At 37.9% G+C, this 27,918-nt stretch overlaps 2 protein-coding genes across 4 annotated transcripts; one reads left to right on the forward strand and one right to left on the reverse strand.

The window, feature by feature from the left end:
• Positions 1–437: 437 nt before the first annotated feature.
• Positions 438–3,005, forward strand: LOC112058514 (zinc finger protein 26). Its single transcript, XM_024099398.2, has 2 exons — positions 438–797; positions 1,673–3,005. The coding sequence occupies exons 1-2, from the start codon at positions 666–668 to the stop codon at positions 2,663–2,665; spliced, it is 1,125 nt and encodes a 374-aa protein (XP_023955166.2). The 5' UTR covers positions 438–665; the 3' UTR covers positions 2,666–3,005.
• Positions 3,006–4,702: 1,697 nt separating this feature from the next.
• Positions 4,703–27,748, reverse strand: LOC112058496 (TBC1 domain family member 15). Of its 3 annotated transcripts, XM_024099369.2 has the most exons (11): positions 27,543–27,746; positions 26,535–26,727; positions 24,828–25,247; positions 22,299–22,470; positions 21,476–21,572; positions 19,901–20,085; positions 14,025–14,256; positions 13,078–13,265; positions 11,564–11,690; positions 10,070–10,294; positions 4,703–8,425 (listed from the first exon to the last, which is right to left on the reverse strand). In XM_024099369.2, the coding sequence occupies exons 1-11, from the start codon at positions 27,582–27,584 to the stop codon at positions 8,357–8,359; spliced, it is 1,950 nt and encodes a 649-aa protein (XP_023955137.2). In that variant the 5' UTR covers positions 27,585–27,746; the 3' UTR covers positions 4,703–8,356. The 3 variants fall into 3 exon arrangements, with proteins under 3 accessions (XP_023955137.2, XP_052739667.1, XP_052739668.1); XM_052883707.1 differs by lacking the exon at positions 4,703–8,425 and having other exon boundaries at positions 10,156–10,294; positions 12,888–13,265; positions 22,299–22,485; positions 27,543–27,748; XM_052883708.1 differs by lacking the exon at positions 4,703–8,425 and having other exon boundaries at positions 10,156–10,294; positions 12,888–13,265; positions 27,543–27,745.
• Positions 27,749–27,918: the final 170 nt, after the last annotated feature.

Genomic DNA, 27,918 nt, shown 5'->3' on the forward strand with positions numbered 1-27,918 from the left:
TAAGCCGTTACCGAGCGAAAATGCAAAATATGGTAAAAACAGCAGTTTTTAAATTATTAATCTTTACTCTGCTAATACACCGTGCGTTCGTCACCGCGGCACAGTCGCGACAGTCTTCACCCCACGATCACCCCACGTTCGAGGTGCGTAGGTATAGCTCGCGTTTCGACCTCTAGTATGAAGTCCAACTACTGGTTTTACTGTGCCCAAGCCGTGTATTTAGATACCACATTTCGAGATTATCATATCGACTCAACTGGACAGTGGTGTGAAATTAAGGGGCAAAACTTATTAAACCAAACCAGAGTTCGATTCCAGCTCAACGTAAAGACATTATTTATTTTTTTGTTCTTTTCTATAGAAAAAAAAAGTCTGCATACATAAAATAAATAAATAAAGTTGCTGTTGTTAATCAACTTATGTACTAATCTGTGATCAACGTCACTTTGACATTTACCAACCCGGTGTTCAGGGCCGTAGCCCGTAACTTCCAAAAGTAAAAATTAAAAAATAAATAGTTGATTTGTTTACAATTTTTTTTATCTCTGAATTCTGATTGTGTAAGTGAAACTTGTGTCTCTAAATATTCATATTAATAAATTAAACCATAAAGTTATCACCAAAAAATATTGTACTTACAAGTCTTCCTTGACATCGTAACAGCAATGAGTTACAAAGATCGATGTCGGACGTGTTTGGGCCATGAGAAGGAAATGCGCCATGTTCACACGACAATATCTATAGCCGGAGAAAGTGTTCGACTATCTGATATTCTACTTAACTTTTATAACTATACGGTTAGTAACTTTGTAATTAATAAATAAACAAAAGGGCTGACCAGTGACCCAGTGCCAGTCTTTCAGGGCTACAGAGTATGTTAATGTATACATTTTAAAATGTTATATTAACCTTTACCTGTTACACATTAAATAAACTTATCTGAGCTGGGGTATGATCCAAGTGGCCTGACTTTTAAAAAACAGCAGCCTAATAAACAGGACAATTCAATCATTACCAGCATTTTACTTATTACCTACTAAGATAAACCCCTCTCACCTTATAGGAAAGCAGATTTGGAGCCTAAACCAACTACTCCTCCAATGCAGCTTGGGGTTCAGGTGATATAGTTTGACAGGGTCAATAATCAGTATCAGATACTCAGGTAATGACTAGGCCAACAGCTTACCATGCTCTCCAAAGTACAGGGGTGTAGAAGCACCATGTGTTCAGCTTTGGGCTACTGATGCAGTTATTTTTTTGTTCAAAAAGAATATTTGCTATATCTTTTTTTTTTAATATGACCAATATTCCCATTCCCCTCCAACTAGTCTGGAAACACTATTAGAAGTGGGTCCAACAATAGTCAAGGGACCAACCTACCACCCTTCGGTGATGAGTCTGACCGCTCTTACCGTTGAACTATTGAGGCTCGTAAGTTCTAGGAAGAATAACTCAATATCTCATAGCCTGACTCATATAGAGGACCTAATGATGTAAATAGGCTTTTTATTACTATCTACAAGTAAGTCCTTGATTATAATCTCACCTGATGGTAAGTGATGACTCAATTTAGGATGGAAGCGGGCGGCCTTAAAACTAGGTTGACAATGTTACTCAGTTACTCATTAAAAAATCACCATGTAAAATAGAGTGAAAATTATTTTGTTTTTAGGTACCAGAAGACAACACTCAACCTGACAAGATCTGCATCAACTGTGTCCACCAGCTCACCATTACATATTCTTTTAATATTCTCGTACACTCCAGTGCCAAAAAACTGTCAGAATTGAACATAATTGACTCCACAAGTGACGATTTAGATGTTGATTATGAGTCTGATGATAATAAACCTATAAAGCAAATAATAAAATACAAAACTGCTAAGCCATGTGATATAAAACTACAAAATGATTTTATATCAATATTCTGTGTAGAATGCAAGTCAGAGTTCCATTCTATTAAGCAGCTAAAAGAACACTGTACCAATAGTCATGAAATCAAATGTACAATAGGCAGAGACTGTGATTATTGTAATGAGAAATTTGATGACTTTCGGTCTCTAGTGTTACATAGAAAGTTACACATAAAACCTTTTCTGTGCGAAAATTGTTGGGAAGGATTCTACAGTGTCTACGAACTGACCATACATTCCTGCCAACCTAGTAAAAATAAGGTTAAAAATACAACTGAAAGGGAGTTGAAACAGTGTGACCAATGTGGGAAATCTTACCCACCTGGTTATATCAAAATTCACATGAGAACACATAGCAGCGACCGACCATATAGATGCAAATTCTGTCCCAAAGCATTCAAAGTGCCCGGCAGTCTACATTCACATATCTTATGGAATCATAAAAGGACACGGAACCATAAATGTGAAGTCTGTAATGCTACATTTATATCATCAAGTTCTAGAAGCTCACATATAAGGAAGAACCATTTAAAAGAAAAGAAGTATGGTTGCGAGAGTTGTAGCAAGAGGTTTTTTTCGAAATCTGAATTGCAAAGGCATTGCTTAACGCATACAGGCGTCAAAAACTTTCACTGTCACTTATGTGATAAGTCATATCAAACTAGGTATGGATTGAATACACATTTGAAGTCACATACACAAATTTCAATGAAAAGTGAACATGAACATTTAAATAATTATGTGAACATATAAAATAGTCAACCAACTATTATGAAGTGTTATCAACTGAGTTGGGCCATAGTATAGCCAATTTATAGGGCTACTGCAAACTTGTGGTAGTAATGAATTAGGTATTTAAAAAAAAAAATTTGGCCTACAGTTTGTGCGCTGTAGCATGGTGCGGGTGATATTTCGTTTCACTTTTGAAAGTTGCCGCGATTCACAATAATAGTTTGTATTATAAATGTCATACAGGCTACTGTTACCTGCACCATGCTACATCGCACAAACTGTAGGCCAAATTAATTTCACAAACTTCAGAGTAGGTCTGAGGTCAGTAAATCAGTTGTAAATAAATATTTATATCTTGCAATATTGTTTTCATTCTGATTACTGATCTGATTGTTAAGTAAAATTGTAATTACTTATAATATTGATATACTTTATGATCTCATTTTCTAAATTTAAGTAATAAATTAATATATATACAAGAAATTATGTCATTATTCCAATTCTTTTGGATATACTTTTAATAAGGTCTGGTTTTAAGTCCCTTGATCGGATTGGAATTCATTGATGGAAAATTGGATATCAAAGTTCAAAAGTTCCTTAAGATGTCCACACATTTTAATAATTAGCCTTGGAAAATATATGGAATTTAAGCTCTTTGTACCTCAAAAAACATGTTTAAGTATCCAATTGACCACTAAGTCAACCAGCAATGGCTAGTCCTCTGCCATTTTAATGGCAAATGAAAGTGTTTGACAATAGGAGCTGATTCCTCATGTTCAAAACAAAATTACATTTTATACTTGGATGATTGATGGTGTAGAACTCGAGTCCTTAGTGTCGCCGCACACGGGCCACGCGTGACAGCCACAAACGCCGCTACAAGAAACAAGAGGGGCCCACAAAAGTAGCTGAAGCGCGCGAAAGCCACTTGTGGGCGGTGGTCGACACTAGTGGTCGATGGCTGCTACTTTTTTGACCCATACATGCAGTATCATAATCGCGCAAGTGTCGTGTGTCGGCGTTTAGTGGCCTGTGCGAGCAAGAAGCGAGAAGCGACGATTGCAGCGTGTGGCGGCCACCGGCGTCAACCGTGTGCTGCGAGTAGCGGCGTTTTGTGGTTGTGGCCGGTGGCTCGTGTGTGGGAGCCCTTAGATAAGTGCTATCTCCCAAACCTACCACAATTCACTCTACCTACTATACTTACCTTTTGTATTAGCATGGGGGCTGACAAACTTTTAACTATGGCGCAGTTGGTAGTGCGTTAGATCACAACAGAAGTCTATTCTCATAGCTCAGGTCAATTTTGGATTTTATATTTTCTAAATTGACTGAGGTCGGGTCTGGTGGTAGGCGTATCGCCAAGCGATGTACAGCTTGGCAAATTCATTCGTAATATTCCCAATGGTCCGCGCGGGCTGGAGGGGGAGTAGCGATGCCCCGCGCGCGCGACTTCACACCGGCGCAGTCCTTTCCACTGTCGCCCGCATATCATGGGAGTGTCATCAACAAACTTGCCAAGCTATAGCGTTCCGGTATAATGCCGTATAGAAACCGTCAGAGGAATGGGTAGAATAAACTTTCAATCTTTTCCAAGTGCATATTATGTCTGTCAGTCCATAGACTGCATCGTTACATAACAGCAGGTACTATCAATATCGTCTTCACCATAAGGGATCATACTTGTCCAGGGCCCCCATTCTCAGGGGGCCCGGAAGGACAGACAATTTCAATATCCTTCAAAAAGTTTACTTACCTCACTTTACCTCATAGAAGATTTTACTCAACAGAAATCTCGAAAGAAACCATTAACCTAATCGTAACCAAAAAACTATCAGCATTCTAATATCAATGACATTATAACACACCGTATTTGATTACTTAAAATAAATGAACATACGTACATAAACGGGCCCTAAATTCTCGAGTGCCCAAGGGCCCCAGACTAGTTTAAAACGGCGGTGGACACTAAATCAGTCAAGGGCTAACTTGTCAAATAAAGGTCGACTTTCGCCAGTCACAGTAGTTTACGGTTTAACTGGTAAAAAATAAAACCAGTGCTTTATGCTAAAAAACTTTATTAAACGTGCATAACCAACTTACAAAACATATTATGCATGATAATAACTAAATGAATTTTTATATCACAATAAAATTTACATTAGCTTGTGAACAATAATAGTGCCTAAGGATATGCGAACGCTTAATTACCGAAATTTAAACAATAACAAAATACTGTAATAAACTTTATAAACAAACAACATTCAATGATAGTGTAACTATAATTATGGCAACATTCAAATTGTCTTTTCCCAAATTTTTTTTCATACAAGAAATTTTATGGTGGTATTTGGGAAATTTATGAAAAAAAATTAAAACATATAAAATTCAATGGGGTCGAATAATTGAAATTAATCTTACTTATATTTTTTTACACATTGATATGATTTTTTTTTAATTTAAATGTAATGTTCCACTTAGTAATCTTAAACTATAAACAAGATTAGATGCAATATCTATGATCTAGTTTATAGTTTTAAACTTTCTTTAACAACTACTGGCCCTAAACAAATAATAATGTAACATATTATATAGTAAAATAATCCAATGTTAATTGTCTATGCAGTAACTAGATAGATAACTTTGTTTTTTTTCATTATACATCTTATATGTATTGAAATAATTGACAAGATTAGCTGCGATTAGCAAATTAAATCATTAATAGAAAATATAAATAATAGGGCAATTATTAAGTAATAATATTGGTTTTGGCAATCAAATACATACATATTTTAAACAATATTTTTAAAATATCATCAAGGTGGGTAGGACAAAATATAATATATTAATCATATAATATCAAAACAGTAATATTTATAGTTACGTCAGATTTAATTAAGATAATAAGTAAGGTTAATATTGCTCCAAACTAGCTTCTGTCGAATCTGTAAAACAAAATAACCTAAACCTTAAATACAGAGAAAATGGAGATAAAATAATTTACATGGATTTTTTCTTTATTCCTAATTAATGTCAACCAAACTGGGCAGATATTGGTTAATTCCACTGGAAAAATAAAAGAGTGAATCAAAATTTATTCCGAAAATTACATAACAGGGATTATATTGTATAGACATACTAATATTTAACAATGTATTAAAAGAAACTTCAGATTTAAAGGAAAAATAAATGCAATTTCTTCTTTTAAATTTCACACCATTTTCTATGACAAATAAACAACACTCTCGTAATTTTGAATCTATAGAATTTCAGAGCTTTCTTTACATACTACTGCTACACAATAATTTTAAATATGAGTATATCTATCAAATTAAGATATTAATCAATAAAAATGAGTTAATTTACATAATCTGATGTTGAGAAAATGAACTCAGTTTAGCAAATATATGTATAAAATGATGAACAATCATTTTGTGTTGGTATTTTCTACGTTTTCACGCCTCAAAAGTCAATTTTGAAGATACAACAAAATAATATTATTAATTATATAATTTACATAATGACCTTCCGCATTGTTTCCCGCTTCTAGTCATTTAATATTTCACATTTTTTTCAAGTACCTAATATAAATAAGTAATATAATTGATGATTTTCATAGAAACTATTTATGTGCTATTTATAAAAATAGAAAATTATCACTCTTTCCATCCAGTCTATGCTTTAGCTTTCCTATTTTAACCGACTTTAATAAAGGTTGTTTTTACAAAATCATTTTTATTGTTTTAACAAATCGGCTATACCTCATTTTTGTGGGTTTATTTGTATAATAAATAAACGCACTAGGTACCAACTAGAACATACTACTAAAAATGACACTATTAATACCAATACAAATAAAAATTTTAATAAAAAAAATTCAACCGACTTCCAACTTAAAAATTAACCTAAACTAAAAAGCAAAAAATAACATCTTACCTATGTGCTACCTTCTGATCAGTTTGAAGGCGGTGCCAAGCCAGTGATGTTTTAATTCAAGCCGTTTAAATTACAAAATTTCTGTGGTTCTTTCAGAATCGGCTTTAATTAAAACATGACACTGGATTGGCACCGCCTTCAAACTGATCAGAAGGTAGCACATAGGTAAGATGTTATTTTTTGCTTTTTAGTTTAGGTTAATTTTTAAGTTGGAAGTCGGTTGAATTTTTTTTATTAAAATTTTCATTTTTTAATTTTTAGTGTTAGCACACCTACTACAAAGTGTGAACAAAAATTAATAAGCAATTAGTTGATACGTTATTTTCTTATGATAAGTATCTAAGTCCTACAATCCCAATTTTAAAAATACTACCTTAACTCATATACAAAATTTCACTCCCCCTTTATCCACACGTAATATGAATATTCAGAAAAATATGAAAGGTGACTGTCCTCCGTCTTCATCACCATACCCCCTATGCAGTCACTATCCATATGGGTGGAAAGTTCTCATCAATATAAAATTTATCAATTCCAAACACAAGGTAGCTACTGTGAACCGTCGAGGAGTTCCCTTAACTCTCCTTCATTTTCACCACCAGACCCCTAATACAGCCACAACCTATTTAGGTGGAAAGTTCTCAACAATACAAAATTATCAAGTCAAAACACAAAGTAGCTACTATGAACCGTCGAGGAGTTCCCTTAACTATCCTTCGTCTTCATCACCAGACCCCTAATACAGTCACAACTTATCCAGGTGGAAAGTTCTCATCAATACAAAATTATCAAGTCAAAACACAAGGTAGCTACTGTGAACCGTTGAGGAGTTCTCTTAACTGTCCTTAGTCTTCATCATCAGACCCTTAATACAGTCACAAACCATCTAGGTGGAAAGTCCTCATCAATACAAATAAATCAAGCCCAAACAAAAGGTACCTGCTGTAAATCGTTGACGAGTTCCATCGTCTGTGTTTCGGCTCCATCATCAGACCAACTCCAGACCTTCATAAAATTGTAGTGGTTTAAAATACCTTATGGAAACACTAACAAACGCACTAGCCGTCTTTACGATTTTCAAAAGTTCCCCTCGATTTCTCCAGGATGCCATCATCAAATCCTGACATGAAAAAATGGGACCACCCTGGAAACAAACCCTTCAAAACAAAAAAAGAATTTTCAAAATCGGTCCACAAATGACGGAATTATCGCTGGACATACATAAAAAAAAAAAAAAAAAAAAAAACATACATACAGCCGAACGTAGAACCTCCTCCTTTTTGGAAGTCGGTTAAAAAAACAGTCTGCATTTGCCTTTTCCTAGTTCCTAACAAGTTCCTGGGGATCTAATTTTAATGGGCTTTTTTTGAAATAAATGAACTTAATAATTATTCTATCTAATATGATCCCAGCAAATAAAGAGATATAGGACGTAGACCCAATTAAAGTTTAAGTTAGTTTAACAATAAAGAAAGAAGAGAAGATTAAGCTTTGATTTTCAATAGAGAACTCATATTTTTCTAATCGGCTTAGGTCTGTAGTGAAGGAAAAACATCGTAAGGAAACCTGTATATCAGAGAATTTTCTTAATACTCTACGTGAGTGAAGTCTGCCAATCCGCATTGGGCCAGCGTGGTGGACTATTGGCTTAACCCCTCTTTCGTTTTGAGAGGAGACTGGAGCTCAGTAATGAGCCGAATATGGGTTGATAATGATGATGTATAAACTTCATTAAAGTCGGTTAATCAATTAAAAAATATAATATAACATTCCACAACGCTACGCCAGCAGCGCCCAAACCGTTTGCGTGACTACAGATATCTGTAGACCGTTATATTCGAGCGTTACCTGCAATGGGAAAGAGAACATTTAAAAAAAAATAAAGGGGTTCGCCAATAGGGATGATGACAGTTTTTTAAATTGTATATAAATTAAGAGTATGCTAATAGTAAAGCAATTTTGTAAAAGTAATAAGGTATCTGCGATCATTACTTTCGGAGCTACAGGGATTTAAAGGGTCAGATTTGCGGCGCTGCCGCTGATCCCTGAAAAACGCTCCATACAAAATGGCTGGAAAAAGTGACGTCGTTGGCTCGCTGATCGTTAGTTTTGTATGGGCGTTCAAACTAAATCGCTAATATCTTTTTTATTTGTGCGTTTATGTTTATAGTTTATTTATTGAAAAATGTCACATTTAATGTAAGGAATCTAAAACAGTATGAATTATCATCTAATTACGATAAAAAAAATTAATAGATTTTGAAATTTTATAATCTTATTTATTTTGCAAATATCCAGACAATCTTTGCTTTTTATGTATAAATTAGTTAACATTAACCTTATTTACACGAATGTATCAAAAAAATCAATATATTCAAACCTAGTCATCATCCCCATTTTGTATGGAAGCTGGCATAATGGAACCGCCGCCATATTTTTACAAATATAACTTGATAAATGGAGGTCTTTCTGTAGAGTTATTCATAAAAATATTATTATAATATTATTTTAGCTTATCTACATTAATATTGATTTCGTAGATTATCCATAAGTTTACAACGTACTAAATTGTAACACAAATTGTGGTTAGTATCGATACTAACAATTCAAGAGCACATTATTAACCCAATATATTTAGTTATATTAAACCAGTTGAACAGTAAACGGCGATCGATAAACACGCTTTTTTTTGCCCCCTTACCTTCTAACCACACGCGGCAAATTTCCATACAAACTTTCAACCCCTGTTTCATCCCGTTCTGATTTAATTTTCGCGACAAAAAGTATCACAAGTACCTTCTTCGTGTTATGGTCTCATATAATGTCAAAGTTGCATTGTCAGTTTATTTTTTCTATGAAATCGTAACTTATTGTTATAATTAATTTAGTTCTACACATCTAACTATTCTGTAATCTACGTATTCTGTAATCTACGAAAAAAAAAACATTTTGTGCACCTTACAAACACCATAACTAAGCAAGCATACACAAACATACTAGCTATGTTAGTATTTATTTTATTATGTGTTTTTTTTTGTTTAAACCTTTATTACTATCTACTACTAGTTTTTTTACTATGTAAGCCTGAAAAAAGGCAATTTATGGCTTAGTCTATTTTAAAATGTTAAGGCTCGTCCTATAAATAATAATTCTTTTAGCTGGAACTTTTTTACAAAACAAAAAAAAACTCAACTCAAACTCAGTGTTATGTAGAGTATTATTTTTAAATAAATTAAATAGGTAATTATAAAAAAAAAAACAGGAAAACTGTGTACAAAATAAACATGCATACACACAGATATTGTACATTATAGACCATTTTTAATTACGCCACAGTTTTCACTGTCACAACCAAAAATGCATCTAAACTACCACTACTAATATACTATTTGGTGCTACTACACAGTACAATTACAGTACAAAAATTACAACTACAGTACAAAAATAGAACGTGCCTCAGAAGTTCATATCTAAGCCTATCTGATACATAACTTCCTCCATATCCGGGTTGTAGGTAACCGCATTACCGTTGGTCGGACCAGCCTGCGGCACCTCGGGCTCTTCGGGCTCCTCGGGCTTCGCCCCCACGGTGGGGATGCCGAGGATGACGCAGACCTGGTCCGTGAGGTGCGGCGCCGAGATGATCTGGTGGTAGATGCCTTCAGCGGTGCTCAGTATTCGGTCTACGTCGAGGCACATTGACAAGTCGTTTACATGCTGGAAACAAAATGACGGAGTAGTTTATTTTTAATTTTATAGATTTTTTTTAAGTCGCTTGTTAGTGCACGATATAATATTATAATCACTTATGTATATGTATGTAAGTGTGTGAGTCAAAGATTTTATAATAGAGATATGTGACTTGTGCGTCAAAACTGAGGCGAACAAAAGCGGCTAATTGTCTTAGGTTCGAGTTCACCAACATCAATTTAAACATAATCAACCGTTTAAATAAGTTAAACGCCGTTAAGTCCAAATTTTCTGTTCACCACAGTCTATAGTATATGGCGGTTATGGACGTTAATCGGGCGATTATCTTAACCGCGCTTTCTTACCCTGGTTATTCATCGGTTAATTCGGATATATCGGTCTTTGAGAGATATATTTATTTATATTATTTAATGCTGCTAGCTTCATTTCCAAACAAAAAAAAAAATTAACAATAAAAATAAAGTTTAAAAACTATAACCTGACTACGTAAAAAGGGGTCTAAAAAGAACGAAACAAGAAAATATTTCAGATTGAAATAGAGAAATGCATAGGACCAAAAATGGCCATGGTAGAGCCGTGGTCGCAACGACTGTATACGGTCTAATGTGATTATGCCAGGAACACTTCTATTTTAAGCAGGTACTCGTTTAGAATAGAACCGTTAGCCGATTAATAGCCTTGCAATATCTACTAGTACCTACGAGTACCTACATCGTCGCATTTTGATATGAAACGACTGGACCGCGCGAAGTTTACGATCGCATTTTAAAGATACATTTTGACTTAATCATTATGGCATATATACATATATGTAATGTGCTCTGCAAGACCTTTTGTTTGATACCAAACACATAGTGATTATCTCGATTTAATTTTTTTTGAGGTTGGAATATGAGGTTTAAATTTCGTCCTATAATTTTCAATTTGAATTATTACAAATCTTTTGACACCTCATTTTTTAAAATCGGTACGGTTTTGTGAACGCCGTTTAAATGAAAGTCGGTGAACTCGTGTCTTAATTTCATTGAGTGGCAAGACAAACAACGAAAGTTATTTAATATTCATATACAATGTCGAATTGTGTCTTTAGGAACTTAATTATTAATTATTTTTAAATTAAACTAAAAACAAAATGTGTGCGCTCAGTGGGGTAGCTAAATTCAGGCCACATTATGCGGTGATTTTGTAGGCACTGAACATGTCTATAGCATAAAATGTCGTTGGTATGAGTGCGTGGTGTCGTTGTGTTCAGTCTTGTGCCGGAACAAGACTAACCTTCAATATTTCAGTGAAGCCGCAGTCCTTGTGCATGATGACGTCCTTCTCCGAGTCGAGGATGGCGACGCAGATGAGCAGGTGGAAGTTGGCGCACGGGAGCCCCGTCCACAGCACCTCCCACAGCCTGGACACGTAATTTTTTAATTAATTTATATTTTTTTTCTTTGACTACCCTCAGATCTCACCTGATGGTAAATGTAGTCTTTCATGTCAACAGCCTACAGACTGTTGACATGAAAGAGTTCAGTATTGTTACCGGAAGTCAATATACTGACAGCCGGATACAGACTGTGACACGTGACGAACACGATGTCAATATAACAACTATTGCATTGACTAGTCTATAAATACAAGCCTCTCGAGACAGTCGGGCTCAGTCCAGTATTACAGCGATAGCAATATGGTACTAAAGTACACAATTAAGTGAAAGTACTTAATTGAGTGAACAAATTAGTGATTAAGTAAATCACTAGTGTGTACTTACATTACAGTAAGTTATGATATAATCTAAGATGGAAGCGAGCTAACTTGTTAGGAGGAGGATGAAAACCCACACCCATTTCGGTTTCTACACGGCGTTGTAACAAAACGCTAAATCGCTTGGTACGTCTTCGTCGGTAAGGTGGTAACTAGCCACGGCCGAAGCCTCCCACCAGCTAGACCTGGACCTCACTCAGCTCTAAGAATTCAATTTATAATTTCAACAGCAACACAGGTGGAAAAAAGTCTAGATGACCAACATGCCCAGGTTGACAAGTAATGTGCTTGAAATTTTCATGGCATTTAATTTTTTATTTTCAACTATTTAATTATTTTTGAAGTAAAACTTGTTTACGCTTGACTTGGGAAATAAATTGCTGAATGCGTTGCGAAAAGTGTAATTGGGCGATTCGTACTGCCATCTGCAGGCGTGTTGAGACAGTGTTAGTTATTTTTAACTACCAGTAGATGGCGTTGTTAGAGAACTTTGAAACAATCCCTTTTTATGTTATGCCTGAGGCTCATAGATGGCGCTTTGTTTTTTATTATTGAAAGAAGTTTTATTTCAGTTGTGTGGTCCTTTTGACCACACAACTGAAATAAAACTGTTGAGCTTCTTGCCGGTATCTTCTCAGCTGAACCTGCCTTCCGAACCGGTGGTAGAATCTTTACAAATAGTCAACTGACGTATCAAAAGTGCTTGTAAACTGAGCCTACTTGAAATAAATGATTTTTGATTTTGATTTTGGTCTAATGAAAGAACTTGTTTTTTTTCCATTTGTTTTCGTCAGCTCCGTGGGAATTTTCGTGCCCGCCTGGTCCATGTCGAAGTGTGACTGACCTCATGATGTCCTTGTGAGAGAACTCCCTCTTGAACCAGACGAGCAGCCAGCGGAAGCAGAAGTACATGTTGGCCGAGTCCTTGGCCGCGAGGTGGCGCGCCAGCTCCGGGCTCGCGAACATTAGCAGCTGCTGCAGGTTCAGCAGCTGCTGCTTCATGCCCGCCTGGTCCATGTCGAAGTGTGACTGACCTCATGATGTCCTTGTGAGAGAACTCCCTCTTGAACCAGACGAGCAGCCAGCGGAAGCAGAAGTACATGTTGGCCGAGTCCTTGGCCGCGAGGTGGCGCGCCAGCTCCGGGCTCGCGAACATTAGCAGCTGCTGCAGGTTCAGTAGCTGCTGCTTCATGCCCGCCTGGTCCATGTCGAAGTTTGACGCCTGGGAATAAATGAATTTTACATTTCTTGTTAACTTTAATAATACAGATGTTTTACTGTAATAGAAAAAAAAATATGTGCTATATTAAAATATAATATAATATTATAATAAAATGTTATGGTATGACACAAGATTAATAATAGAAACCAGCGTAGCCATGATGTTCAATCAGTTAATACAGCATGTATGAAACACTATATGAATTCATTTCTTGCTTTCTGCCTTGCGTAATTACCCAAGCATGCTAGAATACCTATTACAGCGATTCCAATGCCCAAAACTGTTGCTAAAGTCTCCAAAGTCATAGCTATGTGCTGCTTCAACTCTGCTAACGGCTAGCATCGAGAATATAAGAACAATAAATGTTTTGTTTATTTGATTTGTACTTAGAAATCATCCATGAATTACGTCACTGGTCGATGGGAGCAGGGGTTCAACAAAGAGTAAAGTGAGGGTTAGATGGGAAAGTGTAACACGGGGTCCTGATTAATATGTTCCAATTCTTTGTTTTGTTTTTTTTTCAAAGGCAAAGTTGTACATGACATATGTCATCAAGATGACAAGATGATAGAAGGGTGCATGCTCACATTACTCGCTAATAATGGCTTTCCATTGATGAATGCATTTTTAAAATCGATCCGAATCAAACCGTCAAGTTTATGAGGATGGCTTTTTATGTACGTAATATAACACTTTTTGTATTTTGTACAATAAAATAAAAAAAAAAAAATAATTACATGTTGGTATAGAAAAACTCACGATTTTGTCCATGAAGCCCACAAAACACCAGAAGCTGTCCACCTCGTTGCCTAGCAACAGCAGCAAAGGCGCCAGGATGTCGCTCATGCCCTGCACGTAGCCCAGGTCGAAGTTGTACATGACGTATGTCATCAAGATATCCTGGAGGATCACCAGGTTCGGGTTGTTGTCGCCGGCGTAGAACGGGTGCGTCCGGTCTGTTCTGTTCACATCCTTCTCCACTAAACTCTTCCTGCAAATCAAAACTCTAAATCAAAATTCATTTATTTCAACACACAGTAAAATTTTTTAAACAATAATTCAGTATTTCCCTGACTTCCAAATTAGCTTTCACTGTATCATATGCAAATTCAAATATAAAGAAGAAGAATAATAAAAATAGTTTATTTGACAGACATAATATAAGACAATAATAAAGTTTATGTAGGCTTAGTTTATTTATTTGGGGACTATTTGAGGAGACTAACACTGGTTCGGAAGGTTCTTTCTACAGAGAACCAACCAGAATCTCCAGTTGCTCTTTTATAATCATCATTCTTTACAATATGTATTATCTATACTAATATAGTTTTTGAGTTTATTAAGTTGTAGCCGAAATCTTACGAGTAGCCAAAATAATATTCGCCAACAAGAAATATTGAGAAGCTGATTTCATTATTTTTACTCCGATCGTCGTGTATCCTCTTTGTTGTCTTTGTCAACGCGGGCTGTCAATGTCAAAGTCAATTAATGAGTGAGATGTCAAATGTTCTGTTTACAAACTAACAGATAACCTAAGGATTAGACATGTAGTGGCCTACATGCATACCTACGACTACGACGACTACTACATATGGCGCATACACGTCCGTTCGCCGAGGCACGCTGCCGCAGACTAAGCGATAGCTCGTCGTGCGCCGAGATATATATGTAGCACCTCGTTGATCGCTGTTTCCAAATAGACGACATCTCTGCGTGGAGTTTTAGGTTGGACTGAAGCCGCGACCGCATACGAAGCAGTTTTATATCACGCAGCGAAAAACCTGTTCCGCGTGATTGGTCAATTGTGGTTTTATTACTAACGTGTGTTCGCAGATTTGTATTGCTAAAATTGTAAATATTAATAAGACGAAAATACATTCGATATTGCATTTCCATACGATAAATCGCCTTTTATTTCAAGCTCTCTAACCTACTAGTAAAAACCTTACAGTGGTGACACCGACGTGAGTGAAAAAAATACGAAAAAAATAAGAAAAAAATAAAAAAAAATAAAAGAAGAAAAAAAAGAAAAAAATAAAAAAAATGGAGTCAGAACACTCAGGAACCCAAAGAGAGCAAGACATCGAGTTAGTCTCCATCAAGTCGAGATTACCACAGTTTTGGCGCGATAAGCCTAGGCTATGGTTCGCGCAGTTCGAAACTATTACTGCCAACCAAAAGCTTAGCGATGAGGCGAAGTTTGGACTTGTCGTCGCGCAACTGGACAAGATGGATATCGAGCAAATTGGTGATATCATCCTGTCACCAGCCAACACGGGCAGATACGAGGCCCTAAAGAAAAGATTGCTGTCTGTCTATGAAGAGTCAGAAAATAAACAACTACAGAAACTACTCAATGAAGTTGAACTCGGCGACCAGCGACCTTCACAACTGCTACGACGGATGCGAGATCTGGGCCGCGACAAGATTCCGGAGGACACACTGCGGATGCTGTGGATCAGCCACCTCCCGCCGGCAACACGCGCCGTACTAGCAGTGAGCCAAGAATCAAAATTAGACTCGCTAGCGGCTATGGCGGACAAAATGGATGAACATACGAAGGAGATACAATCTGTTTGTTCCTGTAGTCACGGAAGCGTCACATCTCCGAAACCTACGTCATCAAACGAGAGGATCATAGAAATGATCGAGTCGCTGACGAAGGAAGTAAACGAGCTGAAGATGGAAAGAGCGAGAGGCAACTATCGTCAACCATATACTCATCGCCGACGGTCGAGATCCCGGTCAAGGTCAGCAAATCCAGAGTCGGCCGTATGTTACTTTCATCGCAAGTTTGGAAAGGACGCCTTCAAATGCAGAAAACCGTGCAATTTCGCAAAGAAAACCGGCCAGAGACAGGAAAACTAGGAGAGACTTTGGCTGCGACGGGAGCCGAGGTCAATGAAATGTTAACACACCGTCGCTTATTCATCAAGGAAAAGACCACTGGACTCAGCTTTCTCATCGACACCGGCGCGAACGTGAGCGTACTCCCGGCAAGAAATGCAAACAAAAAGAAATTGAAGCAAGTGGATTATTTGTACGCCGCAAACGGGACGTCTATTCCTTCCTACGGCGAGCGCATTATGAAGTTGGACATCGGGCTACGAAGACCTTACATATGCAACTTCGTGATAGCTGCAGTCACTCGACCGATACTGGGCGCTGATTTCCTGCACAAACACCAGCTGACAGTCGACATTCATGGGAGAAGACTGATTGACAAACAAACTGGTCTATCTGTCACCGGTTACGTCACGCCTACAACGGAGCACAGCATCAACACGGTGAACAATCAACAACCGTACCACGATCTGCTTGCAAAGTATCCGGACATCACTCGACCAACGCTCAAGCTCTGTCACAGCGAGGTAGAACATCACATAGAGACGACGGGACCACCGTTATACTCCAAGGCTCGACCTCTACCTCCACACAAGTACAAGGCGGCGAAAGAAGAGTTCCAGACGATGATCGAGCAAGGAATATGCAGACCGTCTAACAGTCCTTGGGCGAGTCCGCTGCATCTTGTACTGAAGAAGGATGGCACCTATAGAGCATGTGGAGATTATCGCCGGCTGAACGCGGTTACAGTTCCAGATCGGTACCCGATACCAAGACTTCACGACTTCACGTACAATCTACTGGGCAAGAAAATTTTTTCCACCATCGACCTGAAGAAAGCATACTACCAAGTAAGAAACCGTGAAGAAGATATACCTTGAACAGCTGTCATCTCGCCATTCGGGTTATTTGAGTTCACCAGATGCTGCTTTGGATTAAGAAACGCCGGGCAGACATTCCAACGGCACATCGACAACGTACTGAGAGGACTTCCTGTTTTTCCATTCGTCGATGACATACTGGTTGCATCAGAATCCGAAGAGCTGCACAGAAAAGAGCTAGAAGAGGTATTTAAACGACTCAGCGACAACGGATTACAAATTAACGTCGCTAAGTGCATCTTCGGCCAGCCGAAACTCGACTTTTTGGGTTATACAATATCATCCCAAGGAATTAAACCAACCGACGAGAAGATAAAGGCCATCACAGATTATCCTCGACCGCAAACAATCCAGCAACTTCGACGTTTTCTCGGTATGATGAATTTTTATCGAGAAAATATTCCACACGCCGCAGAACATCAGAAGGAGTTGAACGCGTATCTCAAATACTCGAAGAAAAACGACAAGACAACCATACAATGGAGCGAGATAGCAATAGAGGCATTCAATAAGTGCAAGGAAGACATATCAAATGCTGCAACTCTGTCTTACCCATCATCGAGTTTGCCGTTCGCTTTGTTTACTGATGCATCTGAGACCTGCGCTGGAGCCGTACTTCAACAGAAAATTGGAAATAAATGGAGGCCTTTGGGATTTTTCTCTAAGAAGTTTAACGAAGCCCAAAAGAAATATAGCACATATGATAGAGAAATGCTATCAATTTATATGGCTGTACGTCACTTCCGCCGGATGTTTGAAGGCCGTGACGTCACCGTCTACTCGGATCACAAACCCCTGATTCACGCACTGAGTTCAATCAGCAAGAACGAAACACCGCGACGGACAAGATATTTGGAGTACATCGGCCAATTCGTTTCCAGCATCAAACACATCGCTGGAAAAGACAACATCGTGGCTGACGCACTATCCAGAGTGGATACAATAACGTGCCCATCACCGATAAACTACGAAGACTTATCTGGAGCTCAAGCCCACGACGCAGAATTAAAGAAAATAATGCTGAGTGACAGATATCAAGTCAGACGTATAACACCGCCAGGCACGACAACAACAATCGCTTGCGAAATGTCTACAGGCTCTGCTCGTCCGTTTCTACCACCGGAGTTCAGACGCCAGGCTTTCCAAGCGATTCATGAACTCAATCATCCCGGCGTAAGAGCGACGAGACGATTATTAACGACGCGTTACTTCTGGCTAACAATGAAGAAAGACATCACTGAATGGGCAAGAAGTTGTGATCAATGCCAGCGAGTAAAAGTACAGAGGCATACTAAAGCACCGATATGCAGTTATACGCCTGTAGGACGTCTAGAACACCTAAATCTAGATATCGTAGGTCCTTTTCCGGTGTCAAACAACTGCCGGTATTTAATCACCATGATCGACAGGGCAACGAAATGGCCAGAGGCGCAGCCAGTTGAAGACATCACAGCAGAAAAAGTCGCAAATGTAGTATACGACGTATGGATTGCGCGCTTTGGATGCCCAGTGACCATCACGACCGACCGCGGCCGGCAGTTCGAGTCCGAAGTGTTCACCAAGCTAATGCATCGCATGGGAATAAAGAAAACACGAACTACGGCGTACCATCCGCAGTGTAACGGTATCATCGAGCGCTGGCACCGCACGCTGAAAACATCACTCGCCGCGCGACTCAATTCTACGAACTGGACGAATGAAATACCTACCGTATTACTCGGCCTACGCGCAGCATACAAAGAAGACATCGGAGCTAGTACGGCCGAGCTCTTGTATGGAAAAACACTACGCCTTCCCGGAGAATTCTACGGCGAACCTGTTACAGTACACAGCCAGTCGTCTCAGTTTTTGAACAATCTGAGTGAAGCTATGAAGAAAGCGCAGATGCAACGAGAACACAACACGCAGCGATCATTCATTCCCAGTGACCTAAAGACGTGCACACATGTATACGTACGCAATGACGCAGTGCGCAAACCTCTCACGGCTACCTACAGCGGACCGTTCAAAATCATCGAGCGCCATAATAAGTACTTCCAAGTGCAACTAGAAAATCGATGCACAACCGTATCGATAGATAGATTAAAGCCAGCGTACACCTTCAACACGACAGAACACGAAGAGATGGAAGCACCGACGAGCTCATACAAGGTCACCAGGTCGGGAAGAATTTCAAAACCACCTGTGCGCTTCGCTGAGGGCGGAGTAATGTAGTGGCCTACATGCATACCTACGACTACGACGACTACTACATATGGCGCATACACGTCCGTTCGCCGAGGCACGCTGCCGCAGACTAAGCGATAGCTCGTCGTGCGCCGAGATATATATGTAGCACCTCGTTGATCGCTGTTTCCAAATAGACGACATCTCTGCGTGGAGTTTTAGGTTGGACTGAAGCCGCGACCGCATACGAAGCAGTTTTATATCACGCAGCGAAAAACCTGTTCCGCGTGATTGGTCAATTGTGGTTTTATTACTAACGTGTGTTCGCAGATTTGTATTGCTAAAATTGTAAATATTAATAAGACGAAAATACATTCGATATTGCATTTCCATACGATAAATCGCCTTTTATTTCAAGCTCTCTAACCTACTAGTAAAAACCTTACAGACATTATAATACTCAGAGATATATATTGCCGTATTTTGACTAAATGTAGCAGGTTAAAGTCAAATCCTTATTAAAACTGTCGCTTGTCAGTTTGACAAAGAAAAGATAATGCAATGATTTTTTTTGATCAATTTTCAGATTAGGTAAATATAGATTTTTATGAAAATATCCCTTGGGTCCTAATTTATGGCCAATTTATGGCCAATTTTCAGCTCTGTATCATTCATAATTTGGGACCGACTTTGTATGGAGTCTGGGTTTCTCCTTTATAAATTCAATTTTAATTTTTCAAGTACCTGTCTCTATATTCGGAGAATCTCGCCTCTTGACCCTCGGTCATGGACCGCCACTGCAGTTTCATGGAGAAGTACTCCTCAGTCCTCTTCTTCTGGAGGACTTTGATCTCGGCGTGAGTCATCGTCCAGGGGTGATAGTCGAGTAGGTATTTCCATACTGAGTGGCGTATCGAATTCGCTACACCCTGTGAATGTTAAGTTGTTTGCTTTATTCAAGAAGTTTGTATTTCACTGCGATCTCACCACATGTTAAAGTCCATCGGCTGATAGGGTCATCATATCAGCCGATGGACGTCCACTGCAGGACATAGGCCTTTTGTAGGAACTTCCAAACATCACGATACTGAGCCACCTGCATCCAGCGAATCCCTGCGACTCGCTTGATGTCGTCAGTCCACCTGGTGGGGGGTCGGCCAACACTGCGCTTACTAGTGCGGGGTCGCCATTCCAGCACTTTGGGACCCCAACGTCCATCGGCTCTTCGAACTATGTGCCCCGCCCATTGCCACTTCAGCTTCGCAACTCGTTGAGCTATGTCGGTGACTTTGGTTCTTCTGCGGATCTCCTCATTTCTGATTCGATCACGCAGAGATACTCCTAACATAGCTCGTCACCTATAGGGTAGTTGAGTTATATCATAATGTAATCATAAACAATATTAATTTCATAAAATGCATGGAGTAAGGGCATAGCTGGGCATTAACTCGTTAATCCGTTAATCGTTAATTAACGAAGTTAACATTTTGATTAACGGATTAACTTTTAAGTTAACTTTTAAAAATGTTAACAGACCCGTTAACTTCCGTTAATATGTAGAAGTCCGTTAATTGTTAATCCAATGCCTACTATTTACCGCGCGACGCGATTAACAGATTTAGACGAGTAAGAAATGATGAAAGATTTTTTTTTTCAAAGATATAATAAATTACTATATTTATGTTAAAATTATAGATAAAATCAACTAAAAACAAATTGTGGCACTTTACCCCAGTGCTCACCGTTATTTTTCCAATGGGGATCTCACACAATGATATAAAAATGCACTATTAACCAGTCATACTAACGGATTAACGATTAACGTTAACTTGCGTTAATTCTTCCGGAATGTAACGCTTCAACGTTTAACGAAGCTAACTATTTTGTAGCGGATTAACGATTAACGAAGTTAACTATTTCATTTACGGTGTCCAGCTATGAGTAAGGGTTCGAAATATATTATATTTATTAATTCAACATAAGTTAAGGATTATGTAGTAAACTTAATTTGAAAATCATGTATTTTTAAAATCTGACGTCTTTACTTGCTTCTCTCAGTCTTGTTATTGTATTTAATTATACAGTTTAGTGAATATATGGTGTAATGACACAGGTCTGGTGCTGGTACTGGTCCGATTTGAAAAATTATTTCAGTGTTAGATAGCCCATTTATCGAGGAAGGCTATATATTATCCCTGTATTCCTACGGAAACGGAAACCATGCGGGTGAAATCGCGCGGCGTCATCTATCTTATGATAAGATCGTCATGTCACAGACTATACATATAAACAACAAAGCCTCAGTGTATAACTGCTTACCCCTCTAAATATGAGTTGTTTCACCCCTTCGACCTCTGTGATTCGTCCCTCCGTGTCGTGCAAGCCCTCCCACTTTTCAGTTGACAGTGACGTACCTCTGTAACATGCAAGTAGTGTCATCATTTTTTTTTGCATCATCACTTACCATCAAGTGAGATTGTAATCAAGGGCTAACTTGTAGAGAATAAACAAAATTGAAGTGTCTTTCTTCTATACAACGTCTTTTTCTGGTTATTTAAAATGTTCGTTTGTTTGTCTGTCTGTTTATCCAGTATAATCTTTAGAATCGCTGAATAAATTAATGGGACTTACACTGGAAGATAGAGGAGGTTATACAGGAGGAGGAGGTGATACATTTGCGATAAGAAACAAGCACACTCATCACATTAATATTACAAAGACATTTCTTTTGGTAGGTACTTTATGTGTTAACTTTTATTAAAAAAAAAACCTTATTTTCTTCAACAGTCAAAATTATTTTTTTCTTTGGGGAGGGGGATTTTCATTAGTTAGTAAGGAGTTCGCGGTCACTTGGAAATGTTAACAAGGGTTAATGGAGCTGAAAGTTTGAGAAACCCTTTTTTTTTCGTGGGGAAATCCTCATGGATACCTTCTCGCCACGGGGAGGCAAGAAGGTTATGTCGGACTTCAACCGACTAAAACCCCACGGTGTTCCGACTCGCCGCCTGATGACTGAACCACAGGAACATTTCGTAAACTACCAGCCAGCAAAGTTTGAGAAACCCTGGACTAGCTCATTGAGTGTGACAGGTCCATCAGGCTGTAAACAAAACTTCGACATGGAATGCTGCTGGCACCCTACCTGGGTATACAAGGTCTCGGAGGCAGGGTGGGCTTCACATTGATGACCTCGTACTCGTCGCTGCGCGTCACCGACGTGGCGTCCTCCAGCGCGCTCATGCTCTTCGTGAGGAGGTCCGCCACCTCCTCCGTCACATCCCTCTTGCCGTTCACGGCCTCGTTGCCGTAGTACACTAGGAACGTAATGACTATTATAAGTAGAACTATGCATTCATAAACTCATTTGGTATAGAGGTGGCCGATTCACTATTTTGGTCTCAAAATTCAAAATTAATTAATTTCAAGTAGGCTCAGTTTACAAGCACTTTTGATACGTCAGTTGACTATTTGTAAAGATTCTACCACCGGTTCGGAAGGCAGGTTCTGCTGAGAAGAGACCGGCAAGAAACTAAACAGTTGCTCTTTAAAAAATAAAATATAATAAAATATTGATGACAACATTACAATTTCTTATAGTTTTACTTGTGTAAGTGTGTGTGAGGTGGAAGCTGATCTAACGGCCTCCAAGCATCTTTATCATTGAGGAACTCATCAATGGTGTAGAAACCTCGACTAAGTAAATGTTTTTTGACACATTGCTTAATGCTATGCATTGGCAGGTCCATCACAGTCTTGGGGATCTTATTATAGAAGAAGAGTACACCCAAACCTACAAAAGATTTTTTTACTCTTTGGGAGACGATTTGCAAAAATAATTTATGCCCATGTCTAGTAACACGTGGGTTTAAATCTCCTAAATCTTTATTACCAACCTATTAAAATAAACATCAAATCATTTGACGGCATCTGTGGCGCAGTGGTATGCGCGGTGGATTTACAAGGCTGGGTGATTTAGCGTTCCGGTATGATGTCGTGTAGAAACCGAAAAGGGTTTGTATTTTTATCCTCCTTCTAAGAAGTTAGGCCGCTTCAGCTGAGATTGTAGTCAAGGGCTAACTTGTAAAGAATAAATAATGAAAAAAAAACAAATGACAAAATGTCATTTACCTACTGTGTGATATGCACTACTAAGGACCGGAAAAAATGTCATTTTTTACAAAGAATCTCAATTTCGTACATGTCAAGAAGCATTCGTCAAAGATAGTGAATATGCCTGCAGGTTGGTAACACATTCAACATCACACTTATTATATACTACCGGACGTTCGCGACTCTGTTCGTAACCCTAAAAACGCCTAATATTTGTTAAGTATTAGTAATAATAATAAAAACTTCAAATGTAGTGTAACTCACGAGTAAAAACATTAGCAACAAAAGTTGTTTAGAGAAACGCGAGAACTTACGTGTTTTAAGTGACGCCAGTTGCGAAAATAAAAACTACACACACACCAACTAAAATATCCGAAACAGCACAATAAAAAACGCGAACTGTGATTATATACTTCACTATTCTATAAATACCAGCAAAACTATCCAGAAAGTACATAAATACGAAGTCTATTCACAGGAAAGTGAAATATATTACAAAATACGACAGACGGTATGCAAACAATACAAAATTGTAGCAACCCGACAGTACTGTCATATCAACGTAACATAAACAAGGGATCGCAAATTTTCCATGCTAACAGACGGCTAAGTGGTAGGATCTCCGAGTTCTAAGACATAAACCCAGCAACAATCATTTGAATTTGATAATTTTGTGTGAATATCCAATATGAATTTGAAATATCCAACATAATAAGAATATCAATCACATCACAGTAATATATGAATTCGAAAGTTTGTGTGTATATGTTTGTTCCTCCTTTGTTTGCAGAGACTACTGTGGCTGGCTAATAGATTTTACTCTGGATTACTTTTCATCCAGGAAAATCCATGATTCCCGCAGGATTTGTGAAAAACTGAATACCACGCGGAAAAAGTCGCGGGCGTCCGCTATTTTTATTATAATATTTATTTAAAAAAAAAATATGTAAAAAAAGTTGCATAATGAAATATCTTCAAAAGGGATTTGGCATACCCCTAACTTGATCTTCACCGCGATCAACACGTCATCATAACCTAGCGTTGATTTTATGCTTGGTAATTATTTTTGAATAGTTGTTTCAGCCAATGAAACTTTGGTTTTTTCTTCTACATATATAATAAAATAATTAAAATTCTCTTTTAGTTTTATATCTTTCTGAAACCGAGGTATAGCTTTTTCAATATATTTTCCTTTTAATAATAAATTCTCATTTACCAGACAAGCTACTTTCATACATGGTGGTGCAAGTGCAACATTAAAAAAAATTTAAAAAAGAATGAAAGTGAATACTTCCTACTAAGTAAATGAACACTACTTTTGCTCAGTTTTTAAGCAGCAAATGCATCATTTTTGAGCTAAAGAGGTGAAAAAATATTATATGTCTTATACCTATCAAGTTTTGTTCACAGTAATTGGTACAATTGATGATTGTTAAAATAGTAACACCATTAAAATCCCTGGGAATAAAAATAATATATTTTTAATTTTGATTGAGGATTTTAAAATTCTACTTTGTTATTAAGAATTTGTATATAATTTCACAAAGATTTGCTTTCTTACCTATATCATTGAGTTTAGAGAATGCCTCCATAGTGGTAGCATACGGCCTCTGCTTGAAATTGTGGACGAAATTCCACACAACATCTGTTGTATTCTCAGTGAATATATCCAGTTCTGCGAACGACCGGTTCAGTTCCTGTGACTCTACGTTAGGCTCCACTACAACATATGTGTTTCTGTCATGTCTAGTCTTCGCTGTTTTGACGTGGTTCTTCAAATTGGCGACGAAAATCTCAGCGTTTCCGTGCTGGAAGTAAAATGTGTTGTGCCACACGCCTGGTTTGGTGGAGAACTGCATTTGCTGGTTGTTGCGAGAGCATTTGAAGGTTTTGAGCTCGTTGAGCTGGATCCTGATGATGCGTGCCCTGGCTGCGGCGTAGTCGGATGTCATGTTGCCGCTAAGAGTTCTTTGGCGACGGCCTAGAACAAGATGTCTTCATGAATTGTTTACCTCTCTAGCTTGGTAGATAGTGCTATGTTTTATAACAAAGAGATCCAGGATGTTGAACTGCTGCTGTACCTGGCAGCAACCAGTATTGGAGGGGAAATCTAGTCAGTGGCGATCACAATAGATCGGTAACGGTCAACGTGATACAGGGACCTCAAGAAGGCCTGCAGAGCCGCGACATCAAGAAGTAGAAGAAGAAGATCCAGGATTCGAATCGCAGCATGGGTCAGGATAAGATTTAATATTTTCTGAATTGGCTCAGGTCTTGAAGTAAGTATTGGCTGTGGCCAGTTACCACCGCACCGGCAACCATGTACCGTTATGCGATTTGACGTTTCAGTATGATGCCATGTAAAACCAGTGTAGGTTGAATAAAGTAAGTTATGGGTAGAATAAAGTTCTATCATCTTAGACTGCATTGTTACTCAACATCAAGTAACATTACAGTCAAGGGCTAACTTGTAACTCAATACTGTATTCTGTGTCTCTTAACCTGCAGAATTAAACAGTTATTTTAGTTATGTCCAGAAATGTAACAAATGAATATCTTATAAGAGTTGATCCTTAGGTTATCAATATTTGTACTATTATCAAATAATTGTCATGTTATTATGTCTGTGCAATAGATAAATAATTAAACTAATGAGGAAACACATGCTACAATGTGTGAATATGTACAATAAGTAAAACATTTCCAACACACAACACACATCCAATAACTATAATGGATTTGTAAATAACAATAATTGGTTTTATCTTTCTGAGAATAACAGGTTGGATAGCCCTTTTGATTATGTCTAAGACACTGTTATCTAAGATAAGATAGATAGATATAAGATGCATAGATGATATGAAGACACCTTTGTTAAAATATTTTGTCTTTTTAGCATAGCCAATATAGTATATGGCAAACTTGAAGTCTGCTTTGAACAGGTGGCAAACAGCCAAGCTGGTTCCAAAACATATCCCAGTATGTTATAATCCCAGTGTGTGGATTTACAAAACAGAGTCCTGGGCTCTGTCCCTGGCTGAGCAGATCAAGATTTTCTTGATTGGTCCAGGTCTGGCTGGTGGGAGGCTTCATTTGTGGCTAACCTACCGTACCGACAAAGACATATGTTGTGTAGAAACCAAAAGGGGTGTGGATTTTCATCTTCCTCCTAACAAGTTAGCCTGCTTCCATCTTATTCATCACTTACCATCAGGTGAGATTGCAGTGCAAAAAATAGAAAAAAGATCTAGAATAATTTCATAATTACCAATAGTATTAACGACCGCCCACTCTTGATCTTGAGTGTCTGAATCAATAGTGATGAGGTCATTAGGCCTCCACTCGATACATTTTGAGGAATCCACATTCTGGACAATGCAGAGCATGCCAATGGAGTTAAGGTCACTGATGGGACGGCCCATGCAGCTTTTGAGGAGAACTCCATCTTGCGTGAACAGATCCTAAAAAAGATGGTTTTATAAATCATTAAGTAATTTATTTTTTGTTATTTCTAAAATATTGTAAATATCACTAGTATTCCTATTCCTTTCCAACTAGTCAGAAAAGATTGTGTTAGGAAAATAGTCCAATAGTCCGCTGCCCCATGCGGATTGGCAGACTTCACACACACAGAGAATTAAGAAAATTCTCTGGGATACAGGTTTCCTCATGATGTTTTCCTTCACTGTTTGAGATATGTGATATTTAATTTCTTCAAATGCACACAGTTGGGGGTGCACGCACCGGACCGGAATTGTACCCACACCCTCCGGAATAGGAGCAGAGGTCATATCCACTGGGCTATCACGGCTCTTTGTAATTACACACAATGAGACTTAGTATCTACAATTCAGGATGGACAAGTAAAACAAGAAACCCATTGAATAATAAGAAACCCATAGAATTCAATCTCACATCACTATTAAGCATTTAGCATTGTTATTAAAAAATAACTTTACTTATTTTTGTAATAACAACCAAATACAAGATAACAATCTTCTATAAATAGAACCAGTTGTGCATTCTCATACATACATATACTATATATACATAACACAGCTGTAGTCTGCAACAATCAACATCATTTTACATTGTTTTGCAAACATTACACATAATGTGACGCAATTTCAGTGAAACCATAGTACGTAGATGATAATTTCACTATTTTACTAGAATATTAGACTATTATCTCGTTTTGGGGCTACAACGAAGGTCATTGCAATGCGCAAATACATTTTCTAATGTTTTACAAGGAAAATTATTTTCAATAGCTTACCCTGCATTGTTCTGGTATATCTTCAACCGAACTGCTGGACATCTTGGTTTCAAGTAAACCTAACAAAATTAGAAATGATATATCAACGAAGTAACGAGATATACAAAACTTTAAACCATCTTTTACAATGAATTTTTTTACAAAAATTGGAAGTAAACAATAAAATCATAACTTTAGTCACAGACTACCAAGTAAAAGTATCAGTTACCACAAATCACTACTCTCTATGTTTTTACTTTTTATTTTGGACACAGACAGATTTTTTTTAATATTTTTATTAATGTAAATCACGTCACAGAACACAGATTAAAGAGTAGAGCAAAGAGTATATAATCACTACGAGTGCATCGTAGACAGAGAAATAAAAAGAAAAGCT

Source organism: Bicyclus anynana, chromosome 9 (genome assembly GCF_947172395.1).
Source record: "Bicyclus anynana chromosome 9, ilBicAnyn1.1, whole genome shotgun sequence".
Taxonomy (NCBI): Eukaryota; Metazoa; Arthropoda; class Insecta; order Lepidoptera; family Nymphalidae; genus Bicyclus; species Bicyclus anynana.

What these genes read in the sequence shown, in the direction of transcription:
- LOC112058514 (XM_024099398.2), top strand. Translation starts at nt 666, where the DNA reads ATGAGTTACAAAGATCGATGTCGGACGTGTTTGGGCCATGAGAAGGAA. An exon ending in TTAACTTTTATAACTATACG is followed by an intron (nt 798 to 1,672) that starts GTTAGTAACTTT and finishes TTTTGTTTTTAG; the next exon opens with GTACCAGAAGACAACACTCA.
- LOC112058496 (XM_024099369.2), bottom strand. Translation starts at nt 27,584, where the DNA reads ATGTCCAGCAGTTCGGTTGAAGATATACCAGAACAATGCAGG. An exon ending in ATATACCAGAACAATGCAGG is followed by an intron (nt 26,728 to 27,542) that starts GTAAGCTATTGA and finishes CATCTTTTTTAG; the next exon opens with GATCTGTTCACGCAAGATGG. An exon ending in GCTTCACTGAAATATTGAAG is followed by an intron (nt 10,295 to 11,563) that starts GTTAGTCTTGTT and finishes TTTTGTTTCCAG; the next exon opens with CATGTAAACGACTTGTCAAT.